The sequence below is a fragment of the Rhineura floridana genome, chromosome 10 (assembly GCF_030035675.1).
Source record: "Rhineura floridana isolate rRhiFlo1 chromosome 10, rRhiFlo1.hap2, whole genome shotgun sequence".
Classification (NCBI taxonomy): Eukaryota; Metazoa; Chordata; class Lepidosauria; order Squamata; family Rhineuridae; genus Rhineura; species Rhineura floridana.
In genome coordinates this window covers 60,429,125-60,450,317 of record NC_084489.1, presented here as the reverse complement: position 1 = coordinate 60,450,317, position 21,193 = coordinate 60,429,125, and the positions used below count along the sequence as shown (strand labels likewise).

Here is a 21,193-nt window from a genome sequence, read left to right as displayed (position 1 = left end):
GACTGGACCTTTAAAATTTATTTTTATTTATTTGAAGTATCTGAATATTTGATATAGGCTTATGCAAGATAATTAACTCCCATTAGCAATAACAGCAAGAATTTATTAGGTTTGAGAGTGTCAAAGAAACTGAGAGCAATGCCGTACAGGAGTCTAGACCAAGAGGGTAGACTCCTGGCAGGGGCACCCAAGGAGGAATGGGTAAAGCTGAGACACCAGACTAGGATGCATCCAGACTCAGAGAAAGGCAGTGGTAAACCACCTATGAATACCCCTTACCATGAAAACCCTATGAATAGACTATCCAAAATGCAACATGAGATAGTGCTGGAAGATGAGACTTCCAAGTCAAATGGCACTCATCGAGCTACTGGGGAAAAACAATAGACAAGTACGAGTAGCGCTGTGACTAGTGACACAACTGGGTGAAAGCTGAAAGGAAGTCCGGAGGCTAATGCATACAGATGTGAAAAGAGTCCAGAGTTGTACAACATACACAATAGGAACATGGAATGTGAGAAGCATGAACCAGGGAAAGTTAGAAATTGTCCAGCAAGAAATGGAACATATCAATATTACAATAGTTAGCATGAGTGAATTAAAATGAAAGGGAATGGGACACTTTCAATCAGGCAACTACAAAATATTTTATGCAGGAAATGATAAATTAAGAAGGAACGGGGTTGCTCTAATAGTGAGAAGTGATGTATCAAAAGCCATTAGAAGCTATAACGCAAGGTCTGAGCGAGTGATATCAATGAGACTTAACAGGAAATCTATCAACATAAGCACCATACAAGTCTATGCTCCAAACAAGATGTGTTGATAATCATGAGGAATTGGAATGCAAAAGTAGGGAAATAGAAGAACTAGAAATTGTGGGGAAATTGGGCTTAGGAGATAGAAATGAAGCAGGAGAAAGACTTATTGAATTCTGTGAAACCAATAATTTGTTTCTTGCAAAGACATTTTTTGAGCAATTGAAAAGACAACTGTACACGTGGACATCACCAAATGGTCAATATATGAATCAAATTGATTATATAATTGGCAGCAGAAGATGGAGAAGTTCCATACTTTCTGCGAAAACAAGACCAGGAGCAGACTGTGGTGCAGATCATGAACTGATAATATCAAAAATCAGAGTAAAGCTAAAGAACAACAACAAAGCAATCATAATGCCAAAATTGTTGTTGCTGTGTGCCTCCAAGTCAATTATAACTTATGGCAACCCTATGAATCAGTGACCTCCAAGAGCATCTGTCAGGAACCACCCTGATCAGATCTTGTAAGTTCAGGTCTGTGGCTTCCTTTATGGAATCCATCCATGTCTTGTTTACCTTCCTCTTTTTTTGACTCCCTTCTGTTTTTCCTAGCATTATTGTCTTTTCTAGTGAATCAGGTCTTCTCATTATGTGTCCAAAGTATGATAACCTCAGTTTCATCATTTTAGCTTCTAGTGACAGTTCTGGTTTAATTTATTCTAACACCCAATTATTTGTCTTTTTTGCAGTCCATGGTATGCGCAAAGCTCTCCTCCAACACCACATTTCAAATGAGTTGATTTTTCTCTTATCTGTTTTTTCCACTGTCCAACTTTCACATCTATACATAGAGATTGGGAATACCATGGTCTGAATGATCCTGACTTTAGTGTTCAGTGATACATCTTTGCATTTGAGGACCTTTTCTAGTTCTGTCACAGCTGCCCTCCCCAGTCCTAGCCTCCTTCTGATTATTGTCTCCATTTTGGTTAATGACTGTGCCGAGGTATTGATAATCCTTGACAAGTTCAATGTCCTCATTGTTGGCTTTAAAGATACATAAATCTTCTGTTGTCAATACTGTAGTCTTTTTGACATTCAGCTGTAGTCCTGCTTTTGTGCTTTCCTCTTTAACTTTCATCAGCATTCGTTTCAAATCATTACTGGTTTCTGCTAGTAGTATGGTATCGTCTGCATATCTTAAATTATTGGTATTTCCCCCTCCAATTTTCACACCTCAATCTTGGTCCCATCCCGCCTTCCTTATGATATGTTCTGCGTACAGATTAAACAAATAGGGTAGATAAAATACACCCCTGTCTCACACCCTATTGGGAACCAATTGGTTTTTCCATATTCTGTCCTTACGGTAGCCTCTTGTCCAGAGTATAGGTTGCGCATCAGGACAATCGTATACTGTGGCACCCCCATTTCTTTTAAAGCATTCCATAGTTTTTCATGATCTACACCAGTGGTTCTCAAACTTTTTTGGTTCGCGGCACACTATAAAACATAACAATTTTCTGGCGCACTTCATGTACAAAATTAAAAATATATTAATATATTTTAAACTATGAATAAAAATAACTTAAATACAAATGGGTTTCTTCTCATTTTTAAAATATACTTTCATAATATTTGCGGCACACCTAGTCACCTCTTGCGGCGCACCAGTGTGCTGCGGTGCACCGTTTGAGAATCACTGATTTAAAACTGAAAAAGCTTCCTCTGAGACGAGAGCTCGTCTCAGAGGCAGGCACAAGCTAAGCAATCCTTCCCGGAAGGTTTTTTTTGACTGGTAAAAACTTTCTCCCAGGCAAGGGAGAAACGAAGAGATTATCCACAAGCTTCGTGGTGTTTGTTGGGGGACTTGAATTCATTAGGAACGAAGGACCTGCCAGCAACGTCGGACGGAGCCAGGGAATTTCAAGCAAGCTCAAACTGATTAAGCAAGACTTTTTTTTTCTTTAAAGAAAAACGTATTCTAACAGGCAAGCATTCTTCTATCTACTCTTATCATTTTGTTATCATTACAGTAAAAGAGATTTGTTAAAGGATCAGCAACAAAGAATCCCTGGGTGAGTTATAACTTTCTCTCATATACACGGAATTAAGGAGGAAGAAAATCAAAATAGCCTATCTTTGTTTTTTATTGCAAAAAGCTGGCATGGAATTGAGCATTTTAAAGATATAAACGGATGAGGGGCAACTAATCTAAAGAGGAAATCTGATTTTATGACATTTGAGACTATTTTTTCTGGTTTACTTTTTTTTTTTTGACGAATCTGCTTACTTTTTATGCCACTAATTTTTTGGATGCTGTGAACTAAATTTGTTTTGCACTTTTGGACACATAAGAGATAAGGCAGTTTGTGCTGTCTAGAGGGTGATGTCAGCAGGCTTGGAGGATTAACTCCTTTGTGACTGGAAAAAGAAATAAACTGTTCTTTGCTTGGGAATAGTTAAGAATGACAATCAAGAAGGTGGCTGAGACCCTGGATGTACAGGAAGGGGTTTTCTATCTAGATATGTTTCAGAAAATAATGAATGAGATTAAGCTGGTGAGACAGGAGCTGAGACAGAGCAGACAAGAGATGAAAAGTGAATTTGGCAAAATGAGACAGGAGCTGAAGGAAATTCAGGATTCTGTGAGAGGGGAGGTGGATGAGACCAAAGATATGGCTGGACAAATAAAAGAAGATGAAAGAAAAATTAAAGGAAAGGTTCAAGCCCTGGAGATTGGAATAGATATATCAACTATGGACTTGGAAAAAGATTTGGATTTTATGGCTGTGATGGATCCTGGAGACAAATATCACTGTTTGGAATTCAGCGCTGTCCTTCAAGGAATTGGTGAAGAGATTAGAGATAAAGATATCAACGGTTCAAAAAAATTCCTGGATTGGAAGGATTTGATGGAACTTGAAATGGAGAAAGTTTACAGAATTAATTCCAGAAGTGTGACAATGGAAAAACTCTCGGGAGATGTGATGGTGCATTCTGTGGAAAGGAGGAGCAGAGATGCAGCTTTACAACAACATTTCAGTGGTACATTCGGAATTGATGGCAAGGAAATATTTGTGATGAAAGAAATTCCTATCAGACTTTTATTATATGACTATGACAGCAAGATTATTATGGGTGCAAGGATGGAGATGGAAGATTGAATTAACACTGAGAATGGCTATTGAAACTACTGGACCTAGCAGACTTGATGAGATGGATTAATTGACCTGTTTATTTGGAGAAAAATCGATGGATATATTTCTCAAGGAGTGGAAGCCTCTCTTTGACTTTTTGCGGAAAGAATAGAGTAATGTTAATGAGATTTGATGATTAATTAAGATAACTACTGGAGGAAAGTGATTTTGTAATATATTAAGAGACAGGTTTGTTATATATTATAGATCTATAACTGATCTGCGACAAATCGGAAGTCAACATTTTATTTTATTGTATTAGTTATTAATTTGTGTTTTTTTGTTCTGTTTTGTTTTTTGAAACTTTGAATAAAAATTAATGATAAAAAAAGAGAATCACTGATTTACACAATCAAAGGCTTTGCTGTAATCTATAAAGCACAGGGTGATTTCCTTCTGAAATTTCTTGGTCCGTTCCATTATCCAACATATGTTTGCGATATGATCTCTGGTGCTTCTTCCCTTTCTAAATCCAGCTTGGATGTCTGGCATTTCTCGCTCCATATATGCTAAGAGTCTTTGTTGTAGAATCTTGAGCATTACTTCTTCGTATTCACAAGTAAGTAAATCTCCACTGTGTTCTGTGGCCTTACTCATGAGAGCAAGCATAGAACTAAAGCCTTTTGTAGTGCCTTCAAAATGTGAGTTTCCAGCAACTCACTCCCTTTGTGTTTTTAAACAGATTGGGAGAGCACTACTGAATGAGCAGAGATCTAGGTTTCTGTTGAGGAGGTACAACTGAACAGTGTGCACAATCATGACAGTGAACATAGGACTAAAAGCTCTGTTAGGTGCTCAGTATTATTAAAACTACAATTTTTAAGTGTCCACTGTTTGTTCGCAAAAGAGAAAGATAGGGAAAGAACCAGAACAGGTGGAGGCCACACATACTTTTTCCCATCTGAGAAGCTACTATGACAGCCAGGACCCCTTCTGAACCAAAGTAAGACACTTAGTTAGGTCTTATTTGTAAAACTCCAATGCTTAAGTGTCCACAGTATTTTTGCAAGGGTGGAAGCTTGGGGAGGAGGAACAGAACTTGGCTGTGACCTCATTGGTCATGCTCTCATAGCAGCCCCACCAAGTCTAGTGGGCACCAGCCGCCACTGACATCAGGTGTGCAATCGTTAAAGAAGTGCTTGCATTTAAATGATTTGGTGAATACTTATGTCCCTTTATATTATCTTGTTACTGAATATGCATGGCTAATATATTTATTTTGTTTTATTTCTTTAAAATATTTATATCCTGCCCTTCTACTCAGCAATGGGGCACTGGGGGCAGCTCACAATGCCATCATGCACAGTAAATAAAAACACAGTACAACATTAAAATAGATAAAAATAGATACAATACAGTTAACAATACAGTTTCAAAAGGGATCTAAAGAGGTAAAACTCACAAGGGGAAAAATAAAATCAGTTTTAGGCTGTGCCTTCAGTCCCTTCAACATATATTTATGTTCTTTGTTCTATATATATAGTTCTCTATATATGTTATATATACATAGTGGCTGCAAAGGAACAATTGGGAGCCTTAAAGTGTGCTTCCAGTTGGAACATCCAGGTGGAGCTGATATTGCTGAAAGCAAAGTTTGCAGTTGTTGCTGATCAGCTGATCAGCACTGACAGCAAACCTCATTGAGACTGGTTGCAACTGGAAAATTCCTGAGTGCAGCCAATCACTGCCAAAAACAGAGTTTACATTAATCAGCTGATTGGCAGAGACTGCAAGTTTATTTTGGCAGGGATCTTCCTTTGCAGCCTGGTTTGGGTTCAGGCATGGCTGCAAAAGAAGAAAGAGGAGGGCACTTAGAGAGTTAAATATCCAGATTCAGAGGAAAGAATCATGAGAACAGTCTTAGTGCTGATTGTTTCCTTTGACCCTGGATCACCTGGTATCATGGGGATGTCAGGGCGGCCTTGTCCACTTTGGGAGGTGAGAGACCTGATGATCTGGGCTGCCAGTGGAATCCTATTCCTCACCCCTCTATTAAACAGTTTTCTCTGAATAAATTATATGCCCAGGTCAATGTTTTAACATCTGTGTAAGTTTCCCAAGACTCCAAATTCTGCCTGGAATGCAGCAGGGGACTGGCCCTTATTTGTGGTGGTATTAGGATAAATCTCATTTATCAGAAGCTTCTTTTTGTGTTAATGGAGAAAGTAGCACAGTATTTATCTTAATTAGGTTCAGGCTAGGAAGCCAGGATTAGCTCCGCGTTTCTCTTAAGAAGTGTCATGGGGCACTTTAATTACTGCCTATGCTTTTATGTCCAGTCTGCAGGATATCAAGTTCAGCAATGCAGAGTCTCAGAATACCAAGCATGTGTAGTGGATTAGTATTAACTTATTTAAAAAGGACACTGCTGATGGCACTGCTTGCACTTTGTGCTTGTGCCATTCATCAGGGACCACTCCCATTTAACATCTCTTTTTCAGGCTATGTTAATTGCCTTGCTTAAATTTTGGCTCAAATTACCCTTTGTCTACATTCTGTCTATAATAAAGTAACTGTGTTGGATCTCAGCTGTGCTGTTCCTTGCAATCTTTGAAGAAGGGATTTGATGATTCATTGAGCCACAGTCTGAACCTCTAGTTGAAAGACCTAAAACACCACTTTGACACAGGCAAAAGGCAATCCACACCATAATGTAACAAATGCAACAGAATAAGCCCTACACTGTGAGCACATGTGGTTATACACATCCCCCCCTCATTTGCAGTCATGGAGAGTTGTTAGCCACATTGAAAAGCTGGTAACATGTTAGGTTTACATGCATATTAGCAAGTCCCTGTGGAGTATTTCCTCTTTGAATGCCAATAAATGCTATTTCCAGTTCTTTTATTTGTCTGGCTCTTCAGTTTTGCATACTATAGTGCTGGTAAGTGCTACATTCGTTCCAGAAAGAGGTCAATAGTTTCACTCAGTTGCACATATTTTTCTACTCTTCCACTCTCCTGCTGGAAACTTATCTAAAATAGCAAGATCAGCAAAACAAAATTGAATGGAAGTTAATAACTAAGCACCTAGTGAGTATGTCCTCTAAGAATACAGTGAGGTCTTCCCCTTTTCCAGTTTCTTTTCTCCTTCCAGCTAAAATTTTGGAAAAGTAAGTGCAGGACATAATATTATATATAACACACCAGAATAACGCATACATCTGAGAAACTTCATTTCTAAGAATTTTTGTGAATGTAGAGGTAAGCTGACAGGAGTCAGTAACAAACTCAGCATGGAAGCAGGATTGCATAGTTTTTCATTTCAAATAAGTTATCTGCTCTACTCTGTTGCTGCTCTACTCTGTTGCTGGTGCAGTTTGACAGCAGCCATTTTTCACTGTAGTCAATTGCAAACATTTTTAATACAAAAATGCTACTTCCTTTTGGATCTTTCCTGTAATTAACATTTCCAAAGCTACTTTTGTTTTTTGTTTTGGTACTTCCAACCTGTTACTGGTTTATAAGAAAGAAAAGTCTTGTTCTTCATAGGTGAAAGGATGCCTAACAAAAGGGTAAGATATTTCAAGCTGAGATTCAACCTTAGAACATTAGAACATTTGCTGAACTGGCACAAGGAACCCTTCAAGAGATTCCAGGTAGTCTGATATACAGACTAAGGACATGAGCACCCTAGGAAAATTCCATTTCCTAGGAGTCCTGTAATGCCTTTGTTGCAGATGATGTTGCTCAGTTAGCAAACTGATCTGTTTAGGACTTTAAAGGGCAGAACAGACTGGGCTTTAAAGGGCAAAAACAGTACTTTGCATTGGTCCCAGAAATCAGCTGTGAATCAATGCAGCTTCTTGAACATAGCGGAGGCCTGGTGGGCCTTATTAGACTTGCAGGCCAGAGATCCCCCTGGTATGGACAGTACTGACCTAAATGGACTAATGGTCTGACTCCATATAAAGCAGCTTTCTATGTTCCTGTGTTCCCCTTTTCCAATAATTAATATATAGTTTCCAATACATTTTACCCAGTATCATTGAATCCACACACCCCACATTTCTCTAAGTAGATACATGGATACAGTATATAACAAAAGCCAGGTTGACGGCTGTTGCCCAGTACAGAGGGTGGAGACAGATCTTAGCAGTAAGCTATGGGAGGTGGCATCCCCTGCAGTAGCCCTAAGACTCCTGTGCTTGCTTCGCTGCTCTGCTACATTGTATAGCAGAACGCAACATTGCGCTCCACATAGAATATACTGGAAAACAGGCTATACTTCAGGATTTTAGCTCAAGTTTGGTGCAAAATGTAAATGCTGCAAGGTCTCTGTGTATTTTCAGGCCATTACTACTTTTGGGTGAGTTGCTAATAAGTTTCAAAACTATTAGAAATTCAATTCAGATTTAAAAGGTTTCCATGACTTTTTAAAAACAAAATAGAACCCATGTTCTAAGGTGAAGATTCTTTATATGGAGAAAAAAAATCTCTGTTAAACTTAAGCATCCATCAGTGAATGTCAGATAAGGAGGGCTGGACATCATAAAGCTGTCAGAGCCGTTTACAGATTTTACTCCTGACGGAGAACAGAAGCTTAGTGATTCCACCCCCCTTCTTCCTTTGTATCTGATAGTGATTTAGCTGTCTGTGATGGGGATGCTTTCCTGGGTTTTGGTTGGGTATCACATGAGCACCTTTGTGACTTCTGTCCCATTTATTAAAGATTCTCGCTCTCCAGGGAAAGCTCTAGCAAAAATGTAACTATGCCAGGTAAGACTGAAATAGAACTGGTTTGGAGGGGGGGGCATGTCTCAGCAATGGAGTACACACTTTGCACACTGAAAGTTCCTGTTCTTGAGTAGCAGGGAGGGAAAGATCTTGGAAAGTCATTGCCAAGGCAGGGTAGCCTATGGTCTGACTCGGTATATAAAGCAGCTTCATATGATAATGAGCACTAGATCAAAGTCATCAATGCAACATAACTACATGTGTAACTATCTATAACAGAGTTAGCCAACGTGGTGCCTTCCAGAAGCTGTTGGACTCTGACTCCCATTGGCCCCAGTCAATGGTTAGGGATGGTGGGACTTGAAGTCCAACATCTGGAAGGCCACAAGTTTGCTATCCTGTATGCAAAAATGTGTATTGAATAACAATAATTAAAATCCTGATATTAAAGGAGAACAGGGAGCTCCTTTCTGACGAATACTGTAACACAGGAGTGGGGAATCTTTGGTCCTCAAGATATTGTTGAACTACAGCTTATTTCGGCGCTAGCAAACATGAACAGGGATGATGGGAGTTGTCATTCAGCAACATCTGAAGGGGCAAAGGTACCCCACACCTGCTGTAACAGTCAGGTTTGTGTATGGTGATAGAGGAGCTGAAACAACTATATTTGGAGGATGCCAAATCGGCTATTCGTGGTCTATAGCAGCCTTTTCCCAACCTTGGGTCTCCAAATGTTGTTGGCAGGTTTAGTTCAAAAATGTGAAGGCTGCATTGTGGATGTGACATGTTGCAGGACATGCAAGTCCCAGGACTCCTAAATTCAAGGGGTTCTGTGGTGCTAGAATCTGCAGTGATGTTTGCCTATTTGAAAGCATGTGAGCAACCTTTCCACCTTTTTCTAATAACCATCTAAGTAAAAACTGATGGCATATTTTCCCCTCCTTGCCCAGGCATCCTTGAAACTTAGGTGATTGCTAAGGAATTTCTTTGTGTCCCTGGAAAGATATCAGCTGTCTGTGGCTTTCCATAGTTGGCAGAGCACAGGGACTGCGCTGGAGCTGCTTTTATCCAGCAACTGGGTGCCCCTCGACTCAGACTGAGCTGCACACCTAGACAGGGGGCAGCACTTAACATGTACCTGACTTGAAGTGGAAGAGCTGGCCAAATGGAATGGGACTGCAAAAGTCATTGTGGGTCTGGCTTTTCAAGAGGATTAATTCAGATATTTTTAATGTAGGACTGAGGCCTCATCTGCACTATACATTTAAAGCAATATCATACCACTTTAAACAGTCATGGCCTCCCCCAAAGTATCCTGGGAACTGTAGTTAAGAATGCTAAGAGTTGTTGGGAGACTGCTATTCACCTCACAGAACAACAGTTGTTCCCACAGTGGTTTAGCAATCAGTCCCTTTTCCCAGGGAACTCTATGGAGAACAATACGCAAACTGAAACACAGCCATCCTTCGAAATTCGCACTTCTCCGAATTTTGCAGTGCAGTTTCCCAGCCAAGCAATGTGTACAAAGATGCATATGTTAGGGGAAAGTGTGCATAAAATACACACATTAGTATAAATTACAAAAATCCATTACATTAAGGAAAATTGCTTTGCAAAATTTCATCCAAGAATGTGTATATTAGGAGAAATTTGCATTAAACTGCTGATGAGTTTTCATGCAGACTTTTTTTAAAAAGAGCAAACTGATGTAAAAATGTGGAGAGCTGAAGCTGAGGCTGGAAAAATGAGGAACAGAGAGAAACCAACATTGACAGATTCACCCATCCCTAGTATGGGATAACAGAGTATGTGCCCTTTATTCATGTGGGGTGACACCCATGAGGATTTTGGAGGGCAGGGCTTGCATGGACATCCCTCCTCAAAAATATCATTATCAATATTTTATTTCAAAAGAGCAATATTTTCTTTGAAAATAGTTATATTTTTGAAAGAAAATATCAATATTTTAGAAGAAATCATATCAATATTTTCTTTCAATATATATGTATTTTCAAAGAAAATATCAATATTTTTGAAAAACTTGATATCAGTATTTTATTTCAAAATATACATATGTTCAAATGAAATATTGATATTTTGAAAGAAAATATCAATATTTTTTAAAAATATCAATATTTTCTTTCAAAATAATATTTTGAAAGAAAATTTCAGTATTTTGGAAAAATTATATCAATATTTTCTTTTAAAATATTGATATTTCGAAAGAATGTCAATATTTTGAAATAAATATTAATATTGTTGGGGGGAAATGAAAAACTATAGTTTGAAAAAAATATAATTTGAAAGAAAATATTGATAAAGGCTTTACCACTGCTACCACCACCTCCTCCTCCACTGTGACTGTGGCTGGTCAGTTTTCATGTTATCAAGTAGAGACTGGCTGTTTTCCTTGGAAAGGAAAGGAGTAAAGCAGATTTCCATGCCCCTCATCCCCTCTTCAGAAAGCCCAGAGTCCTTAATGTGGGCAAGACTAAAATATCATCTTATCCCTTATATACCCAGTCGATCACTTCGCTCTGTATGTGAGGGCCTCCTGCAGATATCATCTTATCAGGAGGTCCGTTCTGCACAACATAGGAAGCGGACCTTACACCTTAACTATTACACCACACTGGCTTTCCCTTCAACTTAGCTGGCCTAATAAATTAGGTAGTGCATGGATTATGGAGGAAAACCAGTCCCTTTTATTTCCCCCACCAAAGCCCTGGATCTGCAGATGCTCCTGTGCCTGCAAATTTAACCTGCTTCTGCCCAAAGGAGGGGGGGGAGTTATACTCATTTTTAAATTTTCCAGAAGAGTGAATAGGGAACACAGATCACAGATACAAATCTGTGGACTGTGCACAGCCCTATTGTTATTGGTCCGCCTCAGGCAGCACACTAATTTGAGCAGGTCCTGCGTATAGAACTTTAATGGGACCTTGGAGGGAGCTCAGAAACAGACCAGGACCCAGATGAATTATTTGAGTACTGCAGAAAGCTTCAGCAGTTCATTTATCCTACACTCTGTGGCATAAATGCAGTTTTTTATACAGTTGTGGAATGCTTTGGAGGACTATTCACTGAATGTGGTATCACTTTTTCTTGTGTGTATTTGTTGTGTAAATTTAGCCCCCTTCAAATATTAGTTGTGTGAAAGGGAGGCTTAATTCAATTACACAATGACTGGGACCCCACTGCTAGTCCCAACCCTGGCATCAGGCATGCCATGGACCCTGCACTCAAAATGTCCATGTGTCGGCATATCTTCTGTGAGCAGTATGGACAAGCAAGGTGCAGGGGGTAGTGGTGTGCCCACTGCTGGAGACAGCATCCGACACAACTGATGTGTGAAAGGGTCTCCTAAAAGAAGCATAAGAACCAAGTGTGTCAATGCTTGTCAGAATATGATTCTGCATAGCTTATATGCAGGTGAGGGAAAAGAAGGTCCTTTTATGTTCATATAAAAGGTGCTCTATGTGGGCTTTCCTTTGCGCTTGGTCTAGAGACTGCAACCAGTGCAGAATTCTGCAGCACAGATGCTGACAGGAATGAGACCCTATCAACATATAAAACCCTTGCTCAGAATTGTCCTGTGGCTGCCAATTTGTTACTGGGCCAAGTTTAAAGAGTTAGTGTTTGTATGTAAAGGTTGCTGCAATCAGTTTCCTGAAGTGCCACACATCATTTAGTTGCCCAGAATCTATATAAAGCCCTTGCCAGCTTGGGACCAGTTTACTTAAAGGATTGCCTTGCACCATATATGCCCACTCAACTACTTCAACCTGTGGATCTGGCAATTTTACAAGTGCTACTTAAGAATCAAACTTTTAGTATGGCAGCTCCTACCTTCAGGAACTCCCTGTCCATTGACATTAGGCATGCATCCTCACTATATATGTTTAAATACCTGATAAAACCTATCCAGACATTTAAATTTAACATTTTTAAAAAATTTATCTTATGTACATTCTTAAGTATTAATTTTATTCATATTTTGATTTTTTTTAAAAAAATGCTTTTAACTTTGATTTTAAAATTAAAATTGCCCATTTTTATGTATATTTTATATTATTTGTAAACCACTTAGATGTTTTATTTACAATTAAACAGTATATAATTTGTCAAATAAAAGTTAATATGGCTTGATGCAGGGTATCCAAGGAAAAGCATGTGATATTAAAATCATAGCAGGAAATCCAGAGTCAAAGCATCCCCAACAGATATCTGTCAAGCTTCTACTTGAAGATCTCCAGCAAGTGAAAGACACCCCCCCCAGATAGATTCCCTTGCAAAACTGCTCTTATTATCCAGAGGTTTCTCCTAATGTTCAATTGAATTCTTGGCTTACTGCTTTGTTCTTTGTTAAAATAATTAGTATGTCTTATTGTACAAATGCTTATCAGTTAATCTTGAAAATTCCTTCATCGTATTTCATGATAAAAATAGCTGTGACAATTATTACAAACTAGTTCTTGTAAGCCCTTTTGCTATACTAATCCTCTGCAAAGCCTGCTACAATAAAATTATACCAGCTAATCCACACCTCCTACCAAGCATATTTTTCAATAATAGCTAAATAAATGAAATTGGGTGGCAGTGGTGTTGGAGAGGGTAGTCTAGAAGAAAATAAGACAGTGATATATTAGTTCACCGGCTGCCTAGAAGTGTATGACATCACTGGAAGAAAGAAAATCAGCTGGATTGCAAATATATGTAAAGGAATTCAGCTTTCAGCTCCAAATGCCAAACTTATTTTTTTATTTATGAATGGTTAAATTTTCACTTTCCAATTTATAAAAAAACACCTTAAAAGAAAAGGGAAAATGAAGGATATACTGGAAATAAATGTAATTTACATTTGCTTGTGATTAACATCTGAAAATTCAACATGCTTTGAAAAGGGTTCAACACTTGTTTTAACTCTACAGTAAGGATGCAAAAATCATTTTCCTCCCTCCACACACACAAGCACACACCCTTTCTGTTTGCCTGAACATAGAGGATTTCATTATGCATGGAATAAATTGTATTCTCTGTTTAATGGCAAGGTAATTTTCTGGAATAAACCCTTTAAAAGCTTGAATGAAAACAATTTAATACAGCACCTGGGACTCCTTAGCAATAACAGAATAATTTTCTAAGAAGAAAATGGCAAATTTGTTTTTTTCTGCAGTCCCCTAGTAACAACAGGAAAAGTCTTTGCTTTCAGTTACCAAATGGTCTACGCATTTATGTAGAAATTTTATTCAAATCAGTAACATATTATGCTCTGGAGTTGATTCCATTTCCACTACCATTTAATTATTGAACAGTAAGCCACTGCAAGTAAAATACTCTGTCCACAGATAATTCCAACACTTAATCTTGGTACTGGATGAGAAACAAATCTATAGTACAACACACTATTTGCTACAAGAACCTGATTATGAGTATAGGATAAATAATAGAGTATTATTGAACAAGTCATTCCCCATAACATAAGAAAAGACTGCTGGATCAGGCCAATGGTCTATCTAGTCCAGCATCCTGGCCCACAATCAGTCTGATTGCAACAGCAGCCTCCTTACCTGTGGTTTCCAGCAACTGGTACTCAGAAGCATACTGCCTCTGACAGTGGAGATTAAACATAGCTATCATGCTCCTTAGAGGAACAAATTCCATAGTTTATGCACTGTATTAAGAAGTACCTTCTTTTGTCTGTCCTGAATCTTCCAACATTCATATTCATTTGATGTCCCCAAGTTCTAGAGTTATGAGAGAGGGAGAAAAACTTTATCCACTTTCTCTTGTTTGTTGTTATGTGCCTTCAAGTCGATTACAACTTATGGCGACCCTATGAATCAGCAACCTCCAATAGCATCTGTTATAAATCACCCTATTCAGATCTTGTAAGTTTAGGTCTGTGGCTTCCTTTAAGGAATCAATCCATCTCTTGTTTGGCCTTCCTCTTTTTCTACTCCCTTCTGTTTTTCCCAGCATTGTGGTCTTTTCATAATTTTATACACCTCTATTATGTCTCCTCTTACTAATCTTCTCTCTCAACTAAAAAGTCCTAAATGTTGTAACCGTTCCTCATAGGGGAGTTGCTCCATCCTTTCGATCATTTTGGTTGCAATTTTCTTACTCTTTTCCAACTCTACAATATCCTGAGCACTTTGACAGTTCAGACTAAAATCTGGAGTGGATTCACAACCCCACTGACATCAGAACCACCAGCTTCCACGGCACAAGGCAGGGCAGACTTAGGTGTGAACACATCTGAAAGTGACACCTACTAGTAAGAGAAATTAAATTCCACACTCTTCTTCTTGCTACAGTTCTCCAGAAGCTGCAGTGCAACCCCCCAGTCTATTGCAAATGCATAATGGCCTGTTAGCACAACATGGTAAGACAAACTATGGCTTAGTGAGACCACGAGAACATGCTGATTCCCAGAGAGGAGCTCACAGTGACTTTTTTCTTCCCTGGTCCTTTTTACTGCTGTGCCATGCGCAGCTAGGTCAAGGGTTGGCTTAGTGTGCTACCCAGATCAGGATTCGTGGTTAATCTCTCTGCTCACTAACCAAGATATGTAGCCAGATACAGTAAGAGCCTTTACTGTGGTTACTTTTTTATACATCGTGACAACTATAGCACTGTTACTAACACAGAACAAGAAGTAAATGCTTTTTAAGCAATGGAATTTCTGCCTTTGGAATTGGTATGCAACTCATTTAATTGCTCATAACAATTATAACTTAGGAGGCTAGTTTGGATATAATAATAAACCATGGTTTAGCATAGCAGCAATAAGATGCAGCTAGCATCAGGCTTGTGTGTTCCCCCACACCATATATGTCTCTGGCATTCAGCAAAGAAGATTAAATCTCCCCCTTCTGGTTTTAATCTAACCATAAAAATGGAAATGGACTGCCTTCAAGTCAATCCTGACATATGGCAACCGTATGAGTAGGGTTTTCATGGTAAGCAGTATTCAGAGGTGGTTTACCATTACCTTCCTCTGAGGATGAGAGGCAGTGACTGGCCCAAAATCACCCAGTGAGCCAGCGGCGTCACTAGCGGGAGTGCGGGGGGGGTGCGGACCTCCAGTGCACGCCCTCCCAGGGGCATGGACGAGGTGGCTGGGCTTGCGTGCGTGCACACTCGAGGTCAGCCACCCCATCCATGCCCCTGGGAGGGCGCGCGCCAGAGGAGCACCCAGCCGGAGAAGGCCTGGGAACGCCGGAACGCCTTCCTCGCCCCGCCGACGCTGCTCCCAGTCTCGCCTGCCCGCCCGCCTCCGATGAGGAGTTGGAGCAGCCTTGCCGGGCAACGGCACGGGGCGGGGTGGCTCTGGGTTTCACCCCCCTCATGGTGACACCCAGGTGCGGGCTGCACCCTCCGCACCCCAGTAGTGACGCCCCTGCAGTGAGCTTCATGGCTGTGTGGGGATTTGAACCCTGGTCTCCCAGGTTTTTGTCCAACACTCTAACTGCAACACCACACTGGCTCTAGTTCCCCATTATATCTGAACTTGGGGAACTTTGGTTAGTTTAAGCTCCAGTTAGTGAACAAACCAGGATCTTAACCTACAGTTTGATAATGTTTTTTTTTATATTAAGTAGAGTTTAAACTAACTGGAGTTCCCTGAGTTCAGATGTAAAAGGAAAGTCTGTTAGTTTAAAATTAAGAATAGATTTTTATCTCCTCCTCTCAGATGTGAAAGTGGAAGAAAGGAAAAGGGGACTTTGAAACCCCTGCACTGAAGCACATAAAGCAAAACCATACTTTAATAAAACATCCTCATTGGCCCAGAGCAGCCCTACATGAATTTCTGGTTCATAGCAGACCACAGTGTGCCATTACATTCAGGCCAACTATGGTTTGCCTGTAAATCAGAACTTGAAACCCACTGCAAACCAAGCTTATATAGAAACAAATTATGAGTTTGCCCAATATGGATGTAGTAGCAAACTGCAATTTGTCATGAAACAAGCAGTCAGAGAGGGAAGGAAGAAGGGAGCACTGTGATGTTCATGTATTAGTGTATATATGGTAAGTGCTGTTTGTATAGGAGATACATGGTAAGTGGAATGAAAGAGGAGGGGGGAGTGAATGGGCAGTAGAATGCTGGATGATTGGCTGAGTGTTTAGAATGGCTGAGGGTATAAATGGAAGGATGACAGTTAAATCTGGGTGGACGGTGGATGTTAGTGGGTTGTTTTGGTGGGTTTTTGAGAGGAGATTGTGTGGAGAGTTGGTGGATGTGAGGAGAGTGTGGAGTTCGGATTAACACTAAGACCAGTACCTCAGGGATAGATGAAACCATATGCCTAAGTGCCTCTATAAAGAAATCTTGTTATCTTTGTTATTTAATAAATATATTTGGTTTACCAAAGGCCTGATCCTTGGCTGGGGTTTCACAGACCAGAAGGGAGGGTAAGGTAAATACCAAGGCTGAAGGGAAACTGTAACAAATGGTGGCAGCGGTGAAGGGGATAATATAACACCACAAGTATTCAGAGCAAACCAGAATTATCTGCATTGATACAAAGGGATTGGGGACAGCTTAAGCACTCAGTCACAGAGGTAACCTGATAGAGAGACTCAGGCAGAGTCTCTGGGAATACTGGTTATAGGACGTGACTGGTGGTGCTGCCTAGCAGGGGGATCTGTTGAGATCTGTGCTAGAGCGGGGAGAGAAACCATACAAAAGGACAGTCCGGACTGGTGGAGTCCCTGGTGGTGCCTAGTGACAGGCAGTAACCACGAGCAGGTAGGAACCTGACAGGGAGAGCCAGGGAAGGGCGTCACAAGCACATGAGCCCAAGGATGACCAAACCAAGGGGTAGTAGCCAGCTAAATTCTACTCAGAGTAGACCTATTGAAATTAATGGACCTATGTTAGTCAAGTTTATTAATTTCAATGAGTCTGCTCTGAGTATGACTAGTATTGGATACAACCCATGGTTTGGTGTTACATGTGAACACAGCCATAATCAATAACTCACACATTTGGTAAGCAGCCCTTCTTTGTAACTTGCTGCTATTGAGTTACACTCATGACATCAGCTGGCACAGGTCACTAAAGTCCTCCAAGCAGGCTCAAAATAGTCGAATCTACATTACATCCCTAGGACTCATTTAGCCTCTTCACTCACTTGCCTATTTCTGATTAATTTGAAAAATCAATTGCAAATTTATTTTTTTTAAATATTGTGAGAATGTATAAACTTTAGTATATGTTTTTTAAATAATTGCAGTTGTACACTGAGATGTTCTGAGGTGCAGCAGCTATAGGATAAGATTCTGACTGAAATGTACACTTCTACTGTGTACTAGACCAATCAAATAAGAAGCCAGTTCATGAAACAGTCTTTATTAACTATATCATCTTGGCAATAGGAAATCAATTGGGCCGCTAAAGCAGGTACGGAAAACCTTTGGCCCTCCAGATATTACTAAACTACAAGTTCCATCATCCCAGGCCATTGTCTCCCCCACACCTGTATTCCTGTACCTACAGAAGTATTAATAAATATGTCCCAGGAAGCATCCAAGAATTACAAGTGGGGAGAGCATTTTTGCACTCAGCAAATACATATAAATTAATGTAAATAAAACTTCACCTGCTCCTTTCAGTGTTTTAATAGTAGTCAAAAATGTAATTTTTTAAATGGTAACATAAGGGAATGGGTGAAGAGATACCGACAATTGAAGATAGCTATCTTTTGGTAGTATATCAAAGTATATTGCATTATGCTGGAGAAAATTTTTTTATTACTTTTTAACTTCATAATAGGAACATCATTAAATATAAATAAGAGACTATAATCCAAAATATAAACTACAAGATGTGGAAAAGAGGAGCAACTAACATTAATGTGCCTTTGCAGGACTTTTGATAAGTGGGAGAAATGCTGGTTTTCATGAACAGGCAGAAACATACATCTATTGTGGCTGTATGTTAAGGACCCCCTGATGTATCAAGAGTGGACTGCTATGGACGTTACAGTAAGGATTTAGCATGGAAACCACTCAGGCATGGAGGCATTAGCAAGTCCCTTTACTCTGCAGTTAAACCTTTAGGAAACAAGCAGTAGCAAGAAGAAAACTAGATTTAGCACAAAAAGTTATTGAGCATAAAGCTCATCAGTGTATAGCATCCCTTTACAGCAGAGGTAGGGAGCCTTTTTCAGGAGAGGGCCACATTTGCTTCTGGGCAACCTTCCAGAGGCCACATTCCAGTGGTGGGTAAAGCCAGAGGCAAACATGGGTGGAACAATTAAAGGTCAATTTTGCCTTGGTACAGTAGGCTAGTTTACACACACACACTTTTCTATCCTCCACCCAGACAAACAACAGGCACTTTCAGAGTTCAAGGGCACAGCCAGCCAGGCAAAAACAAAACTAAACACTTCCATGTGTGAAAGAGGGCCAATGAGAGGTGTGGCCGCCGCCTAGGGAGAGTTCTAACGGCCTTTGAGAGAGGCCTGGACAGCTGTATTCAGCCCTTGGATCTAAGAATCCCCACACCTGTTCTACACAAATGTGATTCAGAGTTACTTCAGGTGTTACAGACTAGGGATGTGGTAGAATTCCTCCTAATTTGGATTTGGTATCAGATTTTCCATTAATTTGCTTATTCTGAATTGCCGAGGATCGGATTTTCATGCAAAAGCCGCCTCTAAAACATTGTAAGAATTATAAATTTCCTTCAAAATATCAATATTTTTAAAGAAGATATTGACACTTCCTTCAAAATATCAATATTTCCCTTAAAACTATCAATACTAATATCTATATATTTTTTCTGAGTGAAAAAAAACCTGATCAGTAAAAGCAGCGGTTAGCAGATACAGAATAAATGTAAATCAATGCCAGCCTGTTAGGTCGATGGAATGCTTTCAGACCGGCACTGGCCAATGCATCCCATCTCCATTACAGACACTAGCAAGTACAGAGCTGTATAACTGGCCTGCCAAATATTATCACATAATGATCAACTATTTCTAAACAACTGCCTAAGGTTGCAGCACTCACTTACTTGAGAGTAAGCCCCACTGAACTCAATGGGACTTACTTCTGAGTATACACGTATGGGATTGCACTATAAATAAATAAAAGGCTTGGATTATTGGCTATCTTAACCATGAAATAGTTATTATCTAATAGGCAACAAAACCTTGGTGACAATATTTAGCATCCCTGCTCACTGAGCAGTTATCTTAAGGCAACAAAATGAAGATAAATTACTCTCTACCTCAATCTGGGTTGTGTTGTCATGTGTGTCATCAAGCAGCAGATCTGTGAAGCCCACAGGTTCTGAGGAGTCCTGCCCCATGCTGGCTCTGTTGGTGTCAACTGACTTGAGAAACTCAGAATGTCGTTTCCATCTGTGGCTATATCTGTAGGAATCCACACGAACATTCTCCTCCACTCGAGGAAAGCTCTGAACCATTTCATAAAATGCACCTATTTGACAAAGAGATTTAAAAAGAATGTTAAAGTGAGCAACACTCCTTTGATATTTATTATTTACAAGTGGAACCTGCAACAAAATGTTGCAGTATGAAGTTTTCCTCTTTAAGTTTCCCCTCTCATACTGGTTTTCTGTCCCCCAGTAAATCAGCATTCCATGGCCAATACGCCTGCTGTTTTACAATCGCTGAATTGATTTGGATTCGCCACCTTATAGGTTTTTTTTAATATTTCTGCTTACCTTGGGGTTTGCTTGAGGCAACTGAAACCTCACTCTTGTTTCATTTTGGTGGCATAAGAATCCACTGCTTGCAGAATGACTTCACTGTTACTGTACACTGTATGGGGTGGTCTTTTAAGGGATCTAGGTTGGAATCCCAAAGAATCTGCTCTGCTAGGGGCAGCAAGTGTATTATTGTTATTTTATTAAACCAAATATGTAATTTTAGTATTTTGTATTGCATGTTTGTTTTATATAGTAAGCCACTTTGAGTATTATTTTAATAGAAAAGTAGGGTATAAATATTAAACCTAATATTTAAGCTGAACGTTGGAAGATTCAGGACGGACAAAAGGAAGTACTTCTTTACTCAGAGCATAGTTAAACTATGGAATTTGCTCCCACAAGATGCAGTAATGGCCACCAGCTGGGATGGCTTTAAAAGAAGATTAGACAAATTCATGGAGGACAGGGCTATCAATGGCTACTAGCCATGATGGCTGTGCTCTGCCACCCTAGTCAGAGGCAGCATGCTTCTGAAAACCAGTTGCTGGAACCTCAGGAGGGGAGAGTGTTCTTGAACTTGGGCCCTGCTTGCGGGCTTCCCCCAGGCACCTGGTTGGCCACTGTGAGAACAGGATGCTGGACTAGATGGGCCACTGGCCTGATCCAGCAGGCTCTTCTTATGTTCTTATGTTCTTATAATCTATAGCACACAGGATGCAGGCCCAGAAGCATGCATGGCACTTTACAGTTTATTCAACAAGAGAATATTTATCTATTTTACCAAGAAATTATGAGTATTATTGCCATATGTTTGTGTGTCGGAGAGTGTGTGTACAAATCTGCAACTATCCCCCATGCTTT

At 39.8% G+C, this 21,193-nt stretch overlaps 1 protein-coding gene across 7 annotated transcripts in view; it reads right to left on the bottom strand.

Annotated features, from left to right (window-relative positions):
- The window catches only part of PLXDC2 (plexin domain containing 2), a 326,726-nt gene that overhangs the window by 164,780 nt on the left and 140,753 nt on the right, over nt 1–21,193 (bottom strand). For 5 of the 7 annotated variants that reach the window (XM_061586483.1, XM_061586486.1, XM_061586487.1 and 2 more), the window contains exon 2: nt 19,889–20,100. The exons of 1 other annotated variant lie outside the window; for it this stretch is intronic. In XM_061586483.1, the coding sequence (XP_061442467.1) occupies nt 19,889–20,100 (212 nt within the window). Of the gene's footprint in view, nt 1–19,888; nt 20,101–20,347; nt 20,374–21,193 lie in introns of those variants that run through there. One more of the 7 variants, XM_061586488.1, reaches the window with a different exon arrangement.